This window comes from Alosa alosa, chromosome 12, assembly GCF_017589495.1.
Source record: "Alosa alosa isolate M-15738 ecotype Scorff River chromosome 12, AALO_Geno_1.1, whole genome shotgun sequence".
In the NCBI taxonomy this organism is placed as follows: domain Eukaryota; kingdom Metazoa; phylum Chordata; class Actinopteri; order Clupeiformes; family Clupeidae; genus Alosa; species Alosa alosa.
In genome coordinates, this window is record NC_063200.1 from 32,390,416 (window position 1) to 32,412,778 (window position 22,363).

A 22,363-nucleotide genomic window follows, 5' to 3' on the forward strand; every position below is an offset into this window, starting at 1 on the left:
AGATCCACATGGAGAAATAGTTTTGATGTAAGTGCTGTTGATTGACATAATAGAGATGCAGTCAAGTCAATGGAGAAATGAATTGCAATTCATGGTGCTGTCTTGGTGCGTCACATTCTGATAGCACCACACTTCATAGCAGCGTTGCTTTTGCATATTATTAGGCCGTAATACAGGCAGTAAACCTCCGTTCGTGGGCATGGGGAGTTTCCGCGGTTACAGGGCTTGTTTGTGTGTACCGATTTCTGACGCGGTATGACTTCGCCGCGCCGGCCTGCTGTTGGCTCTCCATCTCCCACGCCCATCTGTGTTTTCCTCTTGTTTCCAAGGACAGACTTACCCATGAGGGGAGGGAAAAAATGTGGGTGTGCGGAAAAAAAACAGGCCTATGTTGATTGTTAACGTGTCCATATTAGACGCCTCAGAGATGCAAACACAACAATAACAGTTGGCAGTGAGAGTTAGTGTTTGAATGAAGCGATCATATTGACCAAACTAGGGGGGGTGGGGGCAAAAAAAAGAACATGGCAACGAAGAAAAGGAAGAAAATTGATTTGCAACCCAGGAAGAATGTTCTGGGGCTGAGATGCAGACGGTGCATCCTCCACACGCTCTAATGTGAATCATAATGTGCTGTATTTGAATATCATTTTGGTGCATTTCTTGGCAGAGGATTATCCAGCTCTTTTCAAGAGAGGAATGAGAGGGGCCCTTTGCACTGAGCTGGGAAGCTGTAGGTTAGGCTCAGAGTTTGTGCTGCACCCCACCTACCCTCTCCTCCCCCACCCTCTCCCACCCCACCCTCTTTTTAATGAGCCGTCCTCAAATTCTCAAACGGCATGCTATGCCCAAGGAGAGGAAGCTGTTACAAGGAATAAATGCAGCATATACATTATATTTCCGCAGTGCTAACACATCTCTTTCTCGCTCCTTTGGTCGCTCTAACTCTGTCAGTCTCTCTTTCTTTTGGTCTCTTAGAGCCAAGCACATCAAAGTAATTTGCTACGTACGGAATTATCTGTTAACACAGTCAAAAACACCAAACACCTTAAAAGACTAAAATAGATTTACTGTGAGAGTCCCTCACATCATGTTTACACAATCAAGTTGGAGGCACTAAAATTGTTGTAGGCAAGGGATCGAAACTTGTACTCATGAAATATTACAGCACAAGAAGTTGGAGAGTCCGATAGTTAATAAAATACTTTACTTTTCTAGTGCAGCGTGTCTGAAGTAATGGCCATTGCTGCACAGTCTGTGACTGAAGTTGATTCAAATGAACCAGTGCAGACGTACACAACCCTCCTGGCGCAGGATCTAGCATCAATGTGTTATTGACAACCTCATAGTCTTGTGGGTTGGTTTTGGATGAAAAAGCTAAACACTAAAACGTATACAGAATAAAAGGAATGCACAGAAATAAATATGCCAAAATAAACAGGCCAAGAGGAATAATTGCTTTTAATGTGTTTTTTTAGGGACAACTCTCCACATCTTCATTCAAAACCACTGTTCCAGAATATTAATAAGATCCCAGAAATAATTATCTTGGTGATCCAATACGTCTAAAATCCCAGTTTACATTGTATATGTACAACAAGAACAAACCTCAAGTGAATGTTTACAGAAATTAGATGTGTACTCAGTGGGGCATATATGAGTTTGTGGGAATGCATTTTTACATACAAAAATAAGTCTATTTATGGAGAACAAAGACAGAAAGTTTGTTGTGTGTGTGTGTGCGCCTACATGCATATGCGTGTATGTGTGTGAGAGTCCAAGGAGAACTTTGAAATGAGAAAATGAGATGTGCGTATCGCAAGAGTGGCGTGGTTTGCGAGTTCCTTGTGTACGGGCGTTCTTCCATCTCCTGAGCTCTGGCCCACTTCTGCAGTTCTGTAAATACCCCGCGAGATGAGAGATGCCATAAAGTAGGCCACGGATCGCTCCTCACTCCTCTGATGCAAGTCCCTTGAGATCCGCTCCCAGGTCGAGGGATGCAAGGGCCGGACCTTGCCGATTCACTGGTATCCAATTTCAAGCCTCTGTGTTGTGTTTAAAGCCTCCCGGCATTCATTCACTCGACTCGCCGTCAGTACCTGTGATAACATTCCCCGGGAGACGTGAAAAGCTAGTTTGTTTGCTATCCGGCGCAAGAAATCTGGCTGTCTTCCAGTCACAGTGACGGATGACCTGGCAACAGGGCCGGGGGTGGTGGTGGATTGGGATTGACAGGTGTGTTTAAAAACCTACTGTCCGGTTCGGCTTTGAGCCTCACCGTCCTGATGCTGCATGATTGGCGGGAGAAATGACTAGAGAGGATGAGAGTGGCTTTGCCAAATGCTCACTCCTCATAGTCAGTCGCCACTATCTTCTATTGTGACGGCAAGCTGTGGCTGTCAGGCCTCCTAATGAGACCTCCACCTCAGATGGTGACAGTATTTGCATTGAGCAGACAACACATTCACTGTGAAAATGTCCCTGCTAAGAGAATAGAACCACAGGGTGAAAAGCACATGGGGATGCCCATGACAACCTGTCGAAGGCTAAAGGAAAGACCATCTCAGCTGCCACTGCAGGAGATGTTTACAGCCATCTTAAGTTAAGAAATGTTTGTTGCTTCCTTGAGGGATGCTCACATATTCAGCCTCATCAATGTTAGTGGAAATTGCTAGCAGAGTCTGGAAATGCTAATGTTTTTTTTTTTCCTTGGCTGAAAAGTGGTGCGTGTGTGTTTGTGTGAGTTTGGGTACGGTGTGTGGTTGGGACGAGAGGGGGAAATGAAAATACCTCCCAACAACCTGCAATTTACATGCTTGTCGTGTGGGAGGGAGGTTTACCACATCAATTCATGTATTCCCTGCGTTGTACAATACCTTAGCTCTCTAAATTCACATTGTGTTTGGCTCCACACGGATGCCGAAAAAACCCTGCAACACCGCAAAATGGATAAGAATAGACACTTAGAACAGGCACAAACAGGCAAGAATAAAGAATGAAGGGAAAAAAAACTTCTGTTGACGATTCAATGGGCAAAACAAAACCACAAAGCCTGGGAGGATTATTTGCTCATGAGTAGAGCCGTATCTATGAATAGGGAAACTCATTTCTCTCGGAGGCTTTGATATGATTTATACATCCACCTCAATGGTCAAGCTTTGATTGCGTCCCTTTGTCTGCAATCTGAATTTTGAGCTGAGCCTCCAACAAAGGAGTTACATCTGTAGGCTGCATGTGAATGGCATTGGCATGGGCATTTGTTTATGAAAAGAGTGTTGCCGCATACATTTTTTATTCATCAGTGCTAGTTGTTGGGAATGTTTTTGTTTTTCCACTGGTGCTTAATTCTGCCAGGGAACATAATTGGTTAAGCTTCCTTTCATTTGGGGTGACTGACTTCATCACTAGCTCAATGCACTGTGGAAAATTGTGCATGATGGATAAACAAAAGAAGTACAGCATGCTCATGTTGTGAATATTGCTGCCCAACAAATATGCTTCTCTGTTGTATCATTGCTAATGTGATTAGCAGTCTGACCTCTGCTGTGAAATTGTTGCATGTGCTGTGGAAGAACAGCTTTAAAATGATATTCGGATGACTTAATATAATCATGTGCTTGGCTGGTAGGCAATCTTGAAAGTTGGAATCAACTCTGGTGTTACCTCAGTGGCCATTTTGAAATGGGTAAAACTCAATTTTGTCAAGGCAAAGACATCTTAAGGTGACTTTCAGTATAGCTTTTGTTGTGTGAGGGACCACAAATCTCACCTGTAACTTCTGAGCATCTTAGACCCTGTTAACACTTGGTTTTAAAATGCATCTTAAAATGCACCTTAAAATGCATATTTTATCTTAATATATCGGCTTAAAACTCATTCTGATGCTTCACCAACTTAAAATATAAAGAATGAAGTCTCTGACATTGCCTATGCCCACCCAGAATGCTGATCGGGTAGGATCATGACCTTTTTAGCCGGTTTTTAAATCCTACCACCTAAGAGGCATATTGATAACCAAGTGTAAACAGGGCCATACTTCTATAAGTCTTTAAGAACATAAACCAGGATAGGGAAATCGATCGGTCAACAGTGACCACACAGGTGCATCAGCTCGTTTTAATTGCTCAGTGTTTGGCCTTTTCTCATCGGTTTACACCAATACTTCTCCAACCGCAAACCACATAGACACCCATTATTCTGTAAAGTGTGTATAGCGTGTGATGTTAACATATCTGCTGTTAGCCATCAGCCACATGCAATGCCGGACACTCACCCGTCCCTCTCAGCCTCCTTCTTCTCCAGGTCCTGGATGACGTCCAGCAGTACCTTGATGGTGTTCTGGCTAGTCTCCAGTACTCCCTCCAGGCTGTGGAGCTGCGACTGCAGGCTGCTGATGTCATACAGTGGGCCATTGGGGCCCAGAAGTTTCTCCTTGGCCCGGGTGAGGTCCAGTTTGCACCTGGCACCAGACATGAGCCCCCCTAACAGCTCTTGTACGTGCCGGAGCGTGTCTGCCTGGCCCTCGGCTTGGGCAGATGAGCTCTGCTGCTGCTGCCCGCAGGGAGTGCGAGGTCGTGGGCACTGGGAGGCACAGGCCTGAGCCTCAGAGCAGAAGAGAGCTCTGCGGGCGCCCATGGTGGCAGCTTTGATGGCAGCCTGAGCAGTGTTTTTGGGGGGCACACATGGCACCCCAACTCCCACCCCCCCTTCAGCGCCCCCTGCTGCCTTTCCACAAATATGTCCGCCTGCAGCCAGTTGCCGCATCAGCACACCATTCCCCAACTTCTGTTTCTCCTTAGCCTTCTCCTTTTCAGTGCTTGCGGCCTTTGGGGTGGGTTGGCGGCGAGTCTGCCCTGTGGCAGTAGCTCCTTCCTTGCGGGGTGTGTATGGAGGAGGGGGTGGAGGTGGGGGAGGGAGCTTTCTGTCCTGAGTAGTGTAAGGAGGGGCCTGAGAGGGAGCAGGGCTAGCTCTGGGGGAGGAGCTGTACGGGGGTGCTGCATGGGGCAGGTAGGCAGCAGGGCATGGTGGCTGGGATGAAGCTGGGATCACAGTTTGGGAGAGGGACACCTGCCGCACGCAAATACTTGGGGATGACGTCTGGTTGGGCATAATACCAGGATGGATCATTTTAAAAGGGGAGGTGCAAACTTGGATTGTTTGTTGAGTGACATAAGGGGGCACAGCAGATTCAGGGATGATGCAAGCTGGCATGGTATTAGTAGCAGGAGCAGAGGGTGGCATGATTTGGGCAGGGGCTACACATGGTGGAACACTGTTTGTGGTGTTGAAATAGTGTGGCACAGCCTGTGTGTTTGATGGGCAAGATGGTGCTTGGGTTCTCTCAGAAATGCATGGAGGCATCTGTGTAATGGCATTACAGGGCAACATTACCTGTGCAGCAGCTGGATATGATGGCCCTGTATTATCAGAGGTGTTGCAAGGCCCTGCCATTTCTGTGTAAGTTGTACAATCCAGCACAGGTTGAGTCTTAGAAATTGACAAAGAGTTGGTAGGAGACTTAGGTGTGGTAGGTGTAATATGTATTGGGGTCTTGTACATTGTAGGTTGTGTGGGAGATGTACAATCTGACAAGGAAGGTGTAGTTTTACAAGATTGTGTTGGGGTCATACAAACTGGAATACGTTGTGTTGGTTGTGAAGGAGTTATACAATCTGGCACAAACTGTACAGGAGTTTTACAAGATGGTTCCATTTGTGTAGGGGTCTTAGAACGTGGTATAGTCTGTGCTAAAGTCTGAGATGGTGCTGGTTCTGCTTTTGTTGGGGTCTTGCAGATTGGCTCAGGAGTTTCACAAACTGACACAGGCTTAGATGGAGTCTTAGAAACAGGCATAGGCTGTGTGGGAGATTTGCAAAGTGTAGTGTGTTGTGATGTTGTGCAGTCTGGTGCAGGCTTTACAGAAGTATTTGCATTTGGCAAAGTTTGTGTGGAGGTGATTAAAAGTGGCATTGTCTCCATAGGATTTTGGCTTGTTGGCATAGGTGTCGTAGCAATAATGGCAGATGGCAGAGTTTGTTTAGGGGTCTTAGCTTTCACAGATTGCGTGGGAGTTTCACAAGACGCAATGGTTTGTCTAGGAGTCTCGCAAGTTGGCAAGGATTGTGTAAGGGCAACTGAGGGTGGTGTAATTTCTATATTGTTTTGAGGGGTTGGCACAGATTTAGCAGCGGGGATGGAAGATGGCACAGTTTGTGTAGGTGTCTTAACTTTCAGAGTCTGCGTGGGAGTCTGACAAGATGGCACAGGTTGTTTTGGAGTCTTGCAAGCTGGCACAGATTGTGTCAGATTGGTGCAATGTGGCAAAGTTTCAGCTGCTGAACTGATTTTTTGAGCCGGAGTCATGAAAGTGGATTGGACGGGGGAAGTAGACAAATCAGCTGAATCATTGTTGAGTGGAAGCACAGCTTTAGATGATGGAGAGCTCTGTGGTGAGGGCACACAGTTGGGCATGCTTGGAACTGGTCTATTATGTGAAGGTGGGGTAGTTGGAGCAATGCATGTGGGCACAGTTTCTTGAGGGGTGCAGGCTGCTGTGACCTGGTCACAGGAATTAGCTGTTGTTTGGACACAGGAAGTAGCATTTTCATGGGAGGCAGAAACAGACATGTCAGTTTGGGTTGGGGAGCTCTTAAGTGGGGATTTTTGGGGAGGAGAACTACTGGGTGACTCGACACTTGTTGGTCGGTCACTGGGAGATGCAGCTCGAGCGGGGGACACAGCTGGCGATTCGGCCCGTCCAGGATCACTCGCTGTCCGGGTGATGCGCCTCCTCCTGCCCCTGTACCTACCGGGTATTGACTTTGGAGCAACTGTGGGGCAAGAGCAGGGCCGCTCCCCCAGGTCAGAGGGGGCAGCAGAATCCTCACCTGAGCACAGACAGTGAGGCTTATTGGCCTGCGTGCGTCGTGGAGCAGAGCCAGCAGCCTCCAACTCAGCAGCAGCACGGCCCATTTCCTTGGAGGAGGACATGGGAGTGACGATGCCGATCAGCAGATCTTCCTCCTCGTCCTCGTCCCAGCCGGCCCTGATAGAGCTCCCGAGGCTCTGGCTGCGGGGCAGGCTGTGAGGCTTCTGCAGACTTGGGGAGGTCTGGATGGCTGTGCTCATGCAGGGCTGGCGGGGCAGGGGCAGTGTGAGCGAGCAGGGCCTCGGCGGGGCCCAGCTGCGCCGTGTCGGGCCAGGGGTCAGAGGGTGGCGGGGCGCCCTCTTCAGGAACTCCTCCACGGCACCGATGGTGCTCTCCATATCCCCCCGCACTGACCCCACGAGCGACGGCCCGTTGGCCACCTCATCCCGCCAGCTGGACGCAGGGGTGTGTGTGGGGCTCTTACGGCCGGGGTGAGGACTGCGTCTCTCAGGCTTAGTCTCCGGCACCTCCCCATCATCCAGGTCCTTAAAGCGGACCTGCTGGGTGCGGTTCCGACGTCGCTTGAGGCGGCTCTCGATGTCCGGCGAGTTGCGGTTGAGCAGGACAGAGCGCACGGTCATGGTGGCGGATTTCTCCGGATTGCCGTTGCTGTGGCTGTTGGTGGTGGGCAGGCAGTTTGGCTCCTTGCTCACCATGACGCCAGCGGGCTCCCTGGACCCTCCACTCTGACAAGCAGTCTCTTGACCAGAGAGCCCAGAACCTAGGGCAGGAAGTGAGTCAGAATGTTTGTGCACTCACGTTATTACTACAATGACACCGAAAAACATCAAGCCTGCATACATGATATACAAAAAATTCCAGTACCATCACATACGCACAGAAATTCGGCGTGACCGCTTTTTTGTATAACTGACGGTTGCTATGGTGACAGTGTGGAGGCTTGACACCACATTGAAGATGACCAGTCGCTCTCAGCAGTCTGTGTGACTGGTCCTGTGCTTTGGTCACATGACTGGACGTGTGTGTACTCAGTGGTGCGTGTGCGTCAGTGTGTGAGTTTGTGTCTCAGTATGTCCACAGTAATCGAATCAAAGCAGAGCACTGTGATGGATGGCCAACTTCAGGGCAGTTCTGGGGCTGTGTGGGATATGACACATCCTGAGCTTTTGTCCCATGAGTCAACCGAAGAAGCAGGGAACGTCACGGTGCAGCTCAACAGTGGTCACGGCCTCTCAAACACACGCTCGCACGCATACATACACACACGTGCTCCCACACACGTCATGTCCTCCATGCAGTTGGACTTGCAGAGAGCATTTCAGCTCAGCAAAGAAAACCAGGAGATGAGAGCCACTCACTGGGCTGTTTTATGACTCTTATGTTCCACATAATCCCTGGACAAAAGAAATAGAGAGAGAGTGTGTTGAGGGAAAAGAAAAGGAGAAAAAAATGAAATCTTTATGGAGTTTGGACTATCACAAAGAGGTGTGATGAGTGCACTTAGCACATTGCTCCTAAATATATCACAGGCAGGAGAGAGACGCTTTTAGTAGGAGGGGGTTATGGGTAACGGCAAGCTGGTGTGTTACACCTGGCTTGTCCTACTTTCCACCCCTGACCCCCTCCGTGTTCTCCTTCCCTCTGACGGTAGACAGCCAGGACTGGACTTCAGCACTCTCCATGACGGTGCCTCTCTCTAAGTGCCCCTTCTTTCTTGGCCTCTCTTTGGCCTCTTCCGCTTTTCTCTGCCCAGGTTTTCACCTCACCCTCCTCTGCCCAGAATGCTGGAACACCTACAGAGAGAAAAAGAAACAGCAGTAGGATGAGTTCATCAATCTTTTTTTTTTTTTTTTTGCATGGCATGGCATGACTGTAAATAATCGATGGGTCATTGATTTCCGAGTCCATTAATGGATAGCAAAACTTGTAGACAAATCTACAAATCTTGTTTTTGGAACCAAATGACACAACAATCTCACACGTACGCACACACATAGACTGGTCAACAGACTGCTGTCATTATTTTCACCAAGAGGATAGAGTGACCTCAGCCAGCAATGGCACTGAGCGCTTTGTGCATCTGTGACATTTAAACACATGGTGCAATTAAAGAGCATGCCTTCAGATTAGCAAGTAGATAGCACTAGAGCACAAGTAGGAGGAAAATATAGGAAACAGAGGCTTAGCTCTGTGTGTGTGTGTGTGTGTGTTTGTGTGTATTATGGGTGTGGCAGAATACTCGGGGGATTGAGTATTATGTAGACCTATATCTGCTTGTATTTGTCTGTGTGTAGCTGTGCTGTGCGAGTGCGGGGTATGTCACCACCGCGTCTGGTGCTTAACTCATTTCAGTCTGCGGGCGGTGGGTACAGTCAGGTGCGGGGGCAGACACTGACAGGGCTAATTAACTTGGCAGTCATTAAGCAGTGCCGTCAGGCACGCAGAGGCGTCGGCATGGCAGCAGATCACCACAGGGACCTCCTGGCTCCCCCCAGCCCACCGCACAGCCGCGTTTCACAGGGCATTTGGCCTCCCTCTGATCAGGCTAGCGCTGCGTTCCGCCTCCCAGCGCGGCTAATACAGCAGGCTGCTGTGTGTGACAACACATGCTAGCGCTTGGGTTAGCGCGCTGCTGTTGAGCGTCAGTATTTGAATCAGTGGGTTAGCGTGACAACATGGAGATAAGTGAAATGCATCAGCAAGTGCTAAGAGGGATACCGCTGACAACTCAACTGCGATCGCAAAACTACGTAAAAACACAGGACACGCAAACATAGGAAATTAGTTTTGAAAAGACATTTCCTATTTCTGGGTCTATTTTTAATTTTAGTGCGCCGAGGCTCAAAGGCCTTCAGTACACAAATCTGTTTCTAAAAGCAATCTACAAGCAAGCTGCCACATTTGGTTAGGTAATTCATGACCTGTAGCACATCAGCATCAGAGCATCAGGATCTCAGTTATACATTTTAGACTGTCACAACATCAGCATAACACTACAGCTTAATAGAGCACGACAAGGACAGAGGTAGTTGGAGGACAGGCCTTCCATTATTTGCTATAGCCTGCACACACGTCCTTACTCACAGGCTAAGAAGAAATGTACACAGCTTAACCATTAAATTTATGTTTGGCTTATATGCTAATACAGAAGTTAAGCAAAGGCTACTGTAAAAGCTCACATACAGACACACACACACACACACACACACACACACACACACATTCAAGTTTTGATTAGGGAGTTCACAGAGCACAAAGCACACATTGCCTTTGCCAGCAGCAGGTTTATCTCTGTAATCAAGCCTGCATCGATTTCAGTCCGGTGGAACAAATAGTTCTGCTTCAAATTCTCATTAGAGCAATTAAGTTAGGCCCACCCCATCATCCTCCTACTAATGGAGTTCTAGAAACGGACCCTGTTTTTGCACCAGCCAATGAGTAGCCCTTTTGACTGCACTGCCACGTCCATCGCTATGGGAAATTAAACACAAAACAACAAGAGTGATGCGATTCGTCAGCACTTAGTGTCAGAGTTAATTAGCAGGTTCCTGATTTGCCTTGAATACAGGGTCCATTGAAAGGGTACAATTCCACTGGTGCAATCATTGGTGTTCATTGAAACTGTGAGGCACATGCTGTGTAAAATGGTCATCGGCTCAATAATTTTCTATATGTTCAAAATCATTTTGAATCTGATTTGTCAGAGTAGTGGAATTGTACACGAATAATAAGACGAATGATTATGATGATGGATGTGGCAGGACTTCGCTCCAATTATGCAGCAAAATTATCTTCAGGTTTAAACTAACCACTGCTGTACTTAATCCTAAACAGACAATGCTATAACCAAAGAAACCAGTATGCATGCAATCAAGTTGGCACTCTGTAATTTTCATAATTAGTAATGCTGATTAACATTGTTGGTGTCAGAATGAACATCAACTTGCTAATGTAGCATTACTTTGCCCATTTTTGTTCCCGATCATTCAATATTCACATACAAAAATTAGCTAAATGGTTTTCATGAATAGCTGAAAACTGACTGTTGTGGGGTAGAAATTAATAGGCTTGTTGAATTATTGATTAGTAACATTAAGCTACAAGAGCCTAATTTGTCAAATACCCAATTAGTCTTTCTCCCATTAACTTTGAAAAGGGTTAGGATATGGGTGTAAGGCAGACATATAGAAAAACTACTTGCTGAAAACAACTACATTTCTTTTGTTGAATTCAACAGCTGGAAGTAATCTGCTAGCTAGTTGATGCTAGTATAAATGACAACTTTGGCTGTTCAAAGACTTTGAACACTGAGTGCCCTAATGTACATGACAAGTTTAAAGCCAAAGCTAATTTAATAACTATGCAAAATCTATTTGCTAATTAATACCATGAGCAAGATTTTAAGCACAAACATCAGTGGAACAGCTCAGTGCTCCCACACACCATATTATGACTATACTTCATGCACGGGACACTGCACATTGACTATTTTTCCTGACGTTTTAATTAGGGCCCAAAATGATTATGTTATTCCATTTAGGAAACGTTAAGGGCCCAATTTATGTATGGAAAACATTATGGGGCCATTTCATGTTAATAAAAATTAGTTTATTTTTTTCCAAAAGACACCATATTAGTTTGTTGTGAATAAATCATCTGTTTAGTTTTGTAGGCATGGAAGAGTTGTCACAATCTAAGTGTTGATTCAAAGTTGTCATGATCAAAGTGTTGATTCATTCAAAAGTTTTTACATATTTCATTGGACAAAATGTATTTTAAAAACACTGCATAACAAGTGGCTAGTAGTTTGTGTAATGTTTCAAAATCCCTCCAAATCCCCCAGAGGTGTAGCCTACTCTATAATGATTCATCTGAAAGACTGCTGTTCAAGTAGTGTCCAGCTATTTCTCTCAACATAGCATTGTCCCCCTCTGTCTCTTTCTTTTTTTTCCATCCCTCTAGTTCCATGTAAATGAGCACCAAGCTCCACGCGCTCCCGCGTTAATACCTGCAGACACACTCTAACACGATCTGTCAGCTCTTCCATATTGCTGAACACTTGCTAGCATGAACCTGTTTGTCAGCTTGGCCCCAGGTTGAGTGCCGAAGGGAAAACACAGTCACTAAAATGAGCAGCCAAGACGAGAACGTTGTTGAGATTACTGCAGATTACAAGCAGAGGGAATGAAGTACAAAAACACACAAGGCAGCAGCAGCAGCAGCTGAGAGGACATAATAAAAGCAAATGAAATTAACAGACAATTAATTGGCCCGTCATCAGTTCTCCAGCACTGGCCTCAATTATCTGGATGTCTTCAAGTTGTTCCCCCTACCAAGAACTCAATTATTTAATGAGGCCCTAAATCGGATGAATTATTTGCATAACTGGAACATTTAATTAGAGAGCTCCTAGTAGTTGTTTTAGGTTGTTTTGCTTTAAAAAAAAAAGAAGATGGCGCTCATTAACATTCATGGTGCCGGACGCATGCGGAGGAGGAAGGTGCCCGGAAAGGACAAGGGGGGCATCTGTGGAGATGCGTAGAGGAATGAGGTGGTGGAACAATTAACTGCAACCCCCCACCACCACCACCCCCCCACCCCCCCATTCATTATTAAAGGAAATAACCTGACAAGGCAGGGCCCTTTGCGCTATTCTTTCAACCTTCAGTGCAGTAAAGGGTGCAGGGAAAGATAGCCGCTAAGATGCATTGCTTACTGTACTGCCATGTCAGGGGGAGTGTACAGTGATGGTTTTCTCAGGCAGTTGTGATATGATGGTTCTTTCTCTCAAAGCATTATGTTCAAGTTTTCAGGGAGGAAAACATGAATGCTTACCGTGTGGGCTGTTCGTGCTAATGACATATTATTAATTAGAATGGTCGTCAATCAACTCAGTGATTCTCTGAAAAAATAACCCGCTTATTATTGTCCATTGAGAGTCCATTCGGTGCTCCACAATACATACATCACTGGATATCACCTCTCATAAGATCGTGAGGACAAGTGTGTATAATCAGTCTGCATGGCAACCCATCATTTCAAGCCACTCTAATTAGTAACTAATTAATAACTTCTAAGTGCCTGCGTAACAGCAAGGTGTTTATTAGATGCCTATGCATGTGCCTAATGAGTTCATTATTGAGGGCAGACCAGTGATAAGTAATCTCCAGAGAGAAACTAAATAAACAGCAAAACAAAGGCTAAGTTATTAATAATCCGAAATAAACATAATACACGACATGTCACTAATTAATATCATTATATGGTTCGTCGCATGGAATATTGAGTTACAACAACTGGCTAGAGCAGCTTCTATAGGAATGTCTGATTATTTGGAGCACATTATTATTAAGAATGCCCATTATAGTTATGCTGTGTGCTCTCAGGTGAATGACTGGCAACATCTTAATCAGTTTTTGTAAGAAAAGCTGCGATAATGTCTTGCCAACCTCTGTGATGTTGATGAGATTATGTGATTTGTGCACAAAGTGTGGGTGTGTGTGGTCGTGTACAAATGTGTGTATTTGTCATGTGTGGGTGACTACATCAGCGATTTTTTCGTTACTCTGTCTGTGTGCATGAGTGTATTGGCGGTGTTTGTCTGGTGTGTGTCTGTTTCCCAAACTGTGTGTCACGAAGACTGTGCAGGTGTGCTGCAGAGAAAAAAAAACGTAAAGTCTTTATTGTTGGTGATGATGATTAGTATTCATTCACAAAATTTTGTAATTTATAAGAAGACTTACCTGACGTAACCTTACTGATTATTAAATCTGCATACAGTTTTGCACTTTTTTCCATCTAGATATAATTTTCATTGATTAAGGAATGTTATATTTGTGTGCAACTAACACCCAATCACACCTCAAAAATGGAATGCAAAACAACATTGCATTCAGAAGTAGCAAAATGTTGTTCACTGATAACTGCCATGCTGTATAACCGAAAGACATAGAAAGGAACTGGACAAAGGGGGTAATGAACAGCAATTAATATGTCATCAATATTTTGTAACATTTGTATATTTAATATCATGGTGTTGTGGCGTTAGATTTTCTTATAGTAAATAGTGTACCACAAGAGAAAAAAGTTTGGGAAACACTGGTCTAGACACACGTGTGGCTCTCATACTCTGTGTGTGTGTGTGTGTTTGTGTTTGTGTCTGCAGGAGACACAGTCAGCTCTGCCTCGCTGCTCTCCACTTATTTTGGGAAATGAGTCCGCGGGGGCTGCCTCACTTGTTTCCGTTTATTTTTTCCTCTCGCTTCCCCTTCTTGTTCAGGAGACATCTCTGTCACACTCTCCCACACACACACACAAACACAAACAAACACACACACACACACACACACACACAAACACACACACACACACACAGGGGCAAACTCATAATGCCCATACCTAATGTGGTCCACCTATGGTAAGTGTGATTATTATTGGGATTAACGATGATGGCTGTGACGCTGGATGGGGGCCTGGGCAGGAGTGAGGACCTCCGGCTGGCACACAGATGCGTTGGTGGATTTATCTCTCTTTTCTTCCCTCTCCCTCGTTCCCTCCCTCCGCTCTAGCCTCCTCACCCCTGCAGTGCTCCACTGATCTGATCCAACCTGACTGCCCAAGTCCTCTGGTGCTGCTGCTCTGTGGCGGTGTGTGTGTGTGTGTGTGTAAGGGGTTGTGGGTGTGAGTCAGTGTGTATGTGTTTGTTTGTGTGCATGTATGGAGGGCTTTCTGTGTGCCTGTGTGTGTGTGTGTGTGTCTATGTTTATGTGTGAGCACGACTTGCTATGTATGTACGGAGGGGTGACTCTGTGTGTGTGTGTGTGTGTGTGTGTGTGTGTGTGTGTGTCTGCAGCCCTGTGCAGAAGGCTTCATCTGTGATTCTGATTATGCCCAGGCTATCTGAGCACATTATCCTTCGTGCCCCACCATAGAAGGAAGGACCAGGCACCCAATGCCCACGCCCCTCTGCTTCTCCGCCAAGTGGGAGACAGTGCCCAGTATGCACAACACATCGCTGCTTTCTATATTAAGCCTAATTGAGTTTTGTTCGGATGGGGCGTTGATGATTTAGAGCTAAATTTGATGGTATGAATTGATTTTTAAAACAAGGAGTCTAGCAGCATCAAAAAAAAGTTGTGGGGTAATAACCGTAAAACATTTATGAGTGCAGGGAGCATTACGCTTTCAATCATTCTGCCCAGCCTTTTATGAGTCTCTCTGATATCATCATTTGTACTTGCATAGTTAGTTGTGTTCAGCATCTCACAGTGTTATCCTCATTAGTTTGCACACCTCTGTACTTGTTTTGAACCTGTTGCATAGTTGCGTTGTCATCATCAAATGTTTCCTTTTGATGAGGTTTTTCAAAAGCTGAAATTCAGATTTATTTGTGATTCTGATTTAATTGTCTGGCAGAATATGTTTTTGTCAGTATCACAAGAGAAAAAAACCTTCTGTGAATTACTATCAGCAAAATGCCTTAATATTATAAAATAAATTATCGGCCTGTATTGTGATGTCATAAGTGTGTTGTTGTTTCATGTTGTTACTCTTGACACAGCAGCAGAGCAGTGTGAGTGGACTTCTCTTTCCAGAGGTGGAAATGTGAACATAAATATTTTAAATAGTACAGTATTTGTGTTTTTTGCAGTACCTTTTGCAATAGTGCTTACATTACATTGGATTATGCCCGGAACCATATCAATTCTAATCAGTATTATTGAGACCCAAAGGCTTTTATTGGATGTCAGAAGTCAGTAGACATTTATGGTTATCACTAGGAGGGCCCATCATCAATCATGCAACCAGTGCACACACAACTGGTTTAACAAACAAGCTGGTTTCAACGAGATCGGTATTGAGCATATGCTGAAATGTGCGCTATCCTTCATTGAAAACTGCAACATACTATGTTACATTTGTTACATTAAGCTAATTATCATACAGGGCACCTTTTCTATAACTACAGCACCGTCTAATTGCGAGCAACCGAAAAGCTGACTGGAAACACTGAATAATCGCTACATTTTTCTATTTATAGGGGCACATGGGAAGGTTATGATAATGATGCAGTTTGGTGATTTTATGAATTATAAGTAAAGCATAAACTATAGGCTATGCCATCCTGCTGTAGAGCGAGCTTTATAGGCGTTTGCCTTTCTATTGTTATAGTGTCCATCATCCTATATTATTGGGAACACAATTGGGCAACCGCTAATTATTTTTTGACAATGACAGCTGATAGCTTCAGATATTCTGATAGATTTAATTAAATGAAGCTGATATATTTAGGAGGTTGGGATATATACTCTTAGATTGGCTAAACCCGCTAAAAAAATCTAGGTCTAGCAGCGCTCCTGTTTGATGCTGAAAGCTGTAAAATGATCTATCTTAGATCTGAAGTGATGACGTATCTAAAGATTGGAGGTATCACGTCTCTGGTTTGAGGCGTCGGGGCCCTTATATGCCACCAGAGATCTTGGGGGCCCCAGGTTCCTTGTAGAATTTTAGCAGATGCTCTCTGTTCCTTTCGTCTCGCAGAGAGCTTTGCTCAAGCTCAGGCCCACTGCCAAGCTTCTCCTCTCCTTCTCTCCTCTCTCTCTGCCAGGCTCGGTGAGCACGTTGCCTCCCTACCTAAGGCCAAGCTTCTTTCAGCTTAACAAACTTCTTGGCTTGCAGAGGCTCCGTGGCGCAGTGTGCTCGCCTCTCTCTGCCTCTCCCTGCACCCTCTCCTTCCCCGTTGGGCCCTTAGCTGGAGCCTGCTAACATGGGCAAGGTCCTTTCGCTGTTGTTTCCTGACTGTGTGGCGGGGACTGCTTCTTCAGAGGTTGGTTTGTATTTATTCTGCAGCTTTACCTTGAGAAGCTCCAGCCACCCCTACCTCCTACTCATCCTCTTCCGATCTCTCTTCGCCTCCTCTGCCTCCTTCTCCCCTCCCCTCCCCATCCCAGATTTAGCAAAGTTCCTCTCAGTCTTTTGCCTGCCGTCTGCATGTTAAACACACACCAAACACCAACACATGCAGACCAACACACTCATGCACAGCAACTCATACACGGACACACATAATCATACAAATGTAGCACCACACACACAAACTGCTGACACATTTACCTTTTAGTTTTCCCAGTCATTACTGTTCATTACACACACTCTCACCATTTTTACCTTTCCTGTATACACACCTGTCTTCCACCGTCATCTGCACCATTTCTCTCTCTCTGTTTCTCGTTCTCTCTTTCTCAGCATGCTGTCTCCAGATGTAGATTTACAGTGACAGTTTAATGAATCTGGCCCTCCTTAATGCTTCACATACACTCGGGTGGCTTCAAGCCATAACCCCCAACCCCCTGCCACCCCTCCCCCCATCCCTTCAAGCATGCTGTGGCACTTCCATGTTGTGCTTTATTAGTGGGAGAGGGAACAGGACTCGTGTGGTGGGAGTGGGGGTTTAGTCGTGTCAGTGGGATCATAACTCATAGTTATAACGATTAAAGATTTACCATGCGCCCCCAGCCTCCAAAGCCACCCCCTCCACACGACCGCCCTGCAACCCCCCCCCCAGGCTTCGCTGGATGAAAGAGCCCGTGGGTGGTGTGTGAAACGTCACACACCCCACCCCCCCCCCCTCCCCGTCGTAATTGCATGAAAACGCTGTTGTGTGTCTTACTTAAGGCTAATGTTCCTCCCTGTCAGTGAAACGCGTGTGAGGGAGAGAGAGAGAGAGAAGAAAAAAGCAAGAGAGAGGAAGTGAGAGAGAGAGGAAGACATAGAAAGGAACAAGGGTGCCGTCACATCTGGTTTTCAAAAATGGAACAGTCCCGGGGTTACACGTCGTGGTGACACGTCGTGGTGACACCTTCAGAATGAGCAAGCCAGTCCTTGGTAGAGTCCTTGGTGTGCTGCATGTGTCTACCGGTCTACCAAAACAAAGCTGTTCACGCTGCACTTGTTGTGAACTCATAATTATTGTGTTATTCATTTCTGACTATGCACTATAAACATTGAGTGCGACAAAACTGTTTCCTTGTTTGCTTCCAGAAGCAGCAAGCAGGGCCTTCTTGTTCTTTCCCTAGATGCTGCTGAGGTCCCGGATGTGAATGTGTGGCCTCCACTGAAGTGCTTCGGCAGACACGACAGAAGAAAAAAAAAGGAGAGGGAGAGAAAGAGAGAGAGAGAATCTAAATTTCAAAGGCAGGCAGATGGGCCAATTCATAAAACGTCTAATATTCGGCGTCACACTCATTCAGTAATGCTGCAATACGAGCTCTTATGCAAAGGAGGCACCTTTGAATAGCATGGCACAGGGAGGGCGCTTCAGATAGACTTGTTATATAAAAGCGTGTCAGATTGGATTGCCCAAGCATGGCTAACTCCATCAGACAGGACTGTGTGTGCACGCACTGAGAGGAAGAGAGATACAGAGAGAGAGAGAGAGAGAGAGAGAGAGTGGGAGGAAGAGAAGGGTAGAGAGGGGGACGGCGGCAGACCGGACGAAAGGTAGACGCAAGCGAATATATTTAGAGGAAGAACGAGAGACACATGGGGACGGAAAGCAAGAGGGGGTGAGCAAAAAAGATAGAGAGAGAGAGAGATGCGCGGAAGAGAGCCAGAGAGAGAGAGAGAGAGCGCGAGAGGAGCACCCCACGCACTAGAGGAAATGTCATGGTTGGAGCTCAGTGAAGTGGGAAATCATGAACATTAGCATGACGGTGCTGTTTTTTCTTTTTTTTTGAGATGCTAAAAAAAACAGGCCGGGTGAAGGTAGTAATTAACCACACAAAAAAGCTACACAAACCTGGAACGGCAGCACACAGGGGATGTACAAAAACAGAGCGATGTGGAGAGAACGAGAGAAACACAACCAAGGGAGAGAAAGACAATGAGAGAGAGGATTGTGCCGTTTGTTTTAGCCATGTCATTTTCAGGATGTCACGCTCAAACGTAAAAAAAAATGCTTGCCAAGCTGTTTGAGAAGCAAAGCATGTTTTCCATTCACCTTGAGGCAGGGACTAATCTCACACATATACTGTAGGTTGCGTTCATAAACTCTTTTTTGCTTAGGAATGTTCCTGCCAGAGTGATATGACCCGGAAATATTTAGTGATTAGAGTGGTTTGAATGTAGCTTGGACGCCAGCCTGAATTTACCCCGCCCACAATATTTAAGGATGGGAAATTCAGTCTGAAGTCGCTCCATTGAGAAATCTATACGCCGAATTAAAGGAGAACTCCGGCCAATTTTAACACGGAGCTCAGTTGGTCAGGTTCACGGAATACTGTCGGTCGGAAAAAACGTGAAAAAAATCGGTGCTGTCTGACACGAGTTAGCCGGCTAGCGGCTAAAGCAGCCAAAGTGCCTACAAGTGCTTTAAAGCGATGGTTCAGAGTAATTTCACCCTAGGGTCCTTTGCACCATGACCCCGAGCCAAACACCCTCCCAGAACCTGTTTTCCCTTGGTCGAACCCTGGTCGAGTAGCGCCGTCAGAAACTAATGAAACTAACTTTCTGCAGGCGTAATGGAACCAACTTAGTATCTCGTAAATTAGCCCACTAATAATGCCCTGAATGGTACGCAACTTCTACAGTAGTACAACTATGTTCTTTACTCATAAACGAGGTTTGTAAGTACACCAGGAGTTTATTTAAATAACACTTGCCTGATGGATGCTACTATCTGCTACTATCTACCGCTGCGTCAACGTTACTTCCGTGATTTAGGAAAAGCCCGTAAAAGTCCTGACAAAAAACATTTGTTAAACAGCATTGCACAGGCCAGTAATGAAACACTGAACACTAATCCCAAATAAATTGAAACACATTCGCACCCCATCCCTTTATTTTAGAGCTAATCCGGGTTCACTGAGCACCATAGATGTCTGTGTATTCCTGTAAACAAGGTTTCAGCAATAATACCTCAGTGCCAATCAGCGGGTGAAATTTGAGCAGAGGAAGAAGTTGCAGGGGGCTCCTAGGTGCAGTCATAACCTGTTACTGAACTCTCACAACCCGACAAGGAAGGCTTCATGGTTTATTCATTTTATTTTCGTTTTTTTATCATGCCGGGGCAGGCTTTCCAAAACTTGCAAGTTCTTTCTCTTTGTCATGTTTCTTGTTTTCCAAAAAACAGGAGGATGAGAAGTTTTTCTACCTAATTAGAGCCATGTTTCTGTTTTGGTTTTCTCTCTCTCTCCTTCACTCAGTCTACGTTACCTTCTCCTTCAGGAACTAGTTTCTAACTATAAACAGGAGACGGAGCTGCAAGCGCAAGAGAGACTCGGCATTCGGAGGCATGCAGTTCATTAAGCAATGAGAGGATAAACAAGCGGGCTGGGAAATTGGATTTTGCGAAGGTGCCCCGACGCCGATCGGGAAACGGCATCATCCCCCCCTTGCTCAGGTCACTGAACACATCTGCCTCTGAAAAGATCTCCCAAAAGTTCAGTTGTTTTTGTTTTTTTATATATATATCTTCTTCTAACGAATCTGGCCTAGAGCGCCAGGGGAATCTTTTTAAGAGACACGTCTGCTCTCGAGCCAGGGATCTGAGGAGGCGTTTTCTCGCTCGCACACATGCCACGGACACTGGCCTATTTCTAGCAAAGGGGTCACACCTGCCAGCACGGCACAACGAGGGAATACAAAAAGACGAGGAGAAGGGAAAAAAACGAATGTGTGAACACGTGTTCCACCGACCGCATCCTACTGCAGACACAGCACGGCGCCTTGTTAAAGAGATGTCAACTTCCAAACAGGAGCGCTGTTTCTGGTTCACACATCGCACAACGTCTCTGTTGTCCTTTTGTTGTTGTAGTTTTGTGTGGTTTTGTTAGTTTGCTAGCTGAGGAGTGTACGTGTCAGTCAGTGTGCTAGACACAGAGAAACCATTCCACTCACTTAGGCCACTCTATAGCTTGCGTAAATGTTGGCAGTCCGTTTTGAAATGGGAGGGCATTAGCCCTGATGGGGATTTTATTAGGAGATGCAAATGAACGTAATGGCAGGCGCCTGGTCATTAAATAATGATTTGAAATTGCCCAGATTTCTTTTTTTCAAGTTGAGCGTGGAGTGGGGGGGGGTCAGGTGTCTTGGAGGTGAGCTGGAGGTGGGGGGACAGTCCGAATGCACGGTCACACAGGCAGCATGACGCGAACAGCCACGGCAGTGGATGTCTAATTATGAGACAAAAGAGTGGCTTAATGTGACCGCTTCAGTTTGGCCCCATCACTCAGGGAAGGGCAATGTGATGGATTGCCTCTGAATGAGAGTGTTTTTTTTCTCCCTCTCTGCCATTTGTCACTTTACTGCTGTCATTACACATGCACACACACACACACACATGCACACGCAGTTCACACACACACATGCACACGCAGTTCACACTCACAAGGCTCACACACAGGAGACCCACACAAACGCAGAGGTGTGTACACTCTTATTTATGCAGGTACATGCTCACATGCACACGTGGACACACACGTATTTACCAAGAGCACACCAGCACACACTCACTTATACACACACACACACACACACACATACTGTCAGTTTTGATTTTCCCATCTCTGTTATTGAATTTGAGATCATATTTTTGTCTGTGTAGTATATCCTGAGTCTTTTTTCCCTCTGCTAGCCTCTAGTTAGATTTTGGACTGAAGCATATCTGATATGAAATATGAACTTAGAAATGAAATTCTTGGACGTATGTGTGTGGGAGCGCATCTGCACCGTACAAGTGAGTGTATGTGTACTGTACTGTGGGCTCATACCACTATTTGTGTACTTGTATTTGTCAGTGTGTGTAGACACGCAGGGACTGGTTATTTAAATGTAAATGTATTTGCCATCGGATAAATAAATAAATGGCCTGCCACCTGCCGACAGGGGGAAGTGGGGTTCAAAGGTCGCTGAGGTTGCCTGAGGTCGCAGGCTGTGGGAGAGAGAGCGCCTAGTGTTAGTCTCGTCACGTCCTCCAGTAGCACAAACTGTGGTGAGTGTGTGTATGTGTGCGTATGCATGCGAGTGTGTATGCGTGCAAGTGTGTGTGTGTGTGCGTGTGTGTGTGTGTGTGTGCAAGTGCAAGCATCAGCAATGCGGTTGCTCATTTAGGGCCAGCAGCTCAGAGAGAGGACACCTGCGCTCACTACAGACACAGACAGCCAATCACAGGCTGACCCCTACATGAGGAGGAAGAGTGCAGTTGGGCAGACGGGGAGAGGAAGGGGGGAGAGGGCACATGAGGAAGGGATGGAGAGAGAGAGAGAGTATGATGGGAGAAAAGAGAGGAGGATTTGACAGATAGAGAGATGGAGGGAGAAGAATTATCGTCTCCCAGGTTTTGAAGAACAATGGAGACATGAGAAAGTGTGTGTGAGAGAGAGAGAGAGAGAGAGAGAGAGAGAGAGGGTGAGTGACAGAAAGGCAGATGATACTCAGGGATAGTGAGGGAGAAGGCACAAGGCAAGGTTACATTTC

The 22,363-nt window shown here is 45.9% G+C and overlaps 1 protein-coding gene across 1 annotated transcript in view; it reads right to left on the reverse strand.

The window, feature by feature from the left end:
- The window catches only part of LOC125304727 (proteoglycan 4), a 64,236-nt gene that overhangs the window by 39,036 nt on the left and 2,837 nt on the right, over nt 1-22,363 (reverse strand). Inside the window, exon 2 of the mRNA XM_048259220.1 lies at nt 4,274-8,682. Coding sequence (XP_048115177.1) covers nt 4,274-7,584 — 3,311 coding nt within the window. The 5' untranslated portion in view covers nt 7,585-8,682. The remainder of the gene's footprint in view (nt 1-4,273; nt 8,683-22,363) is intronic.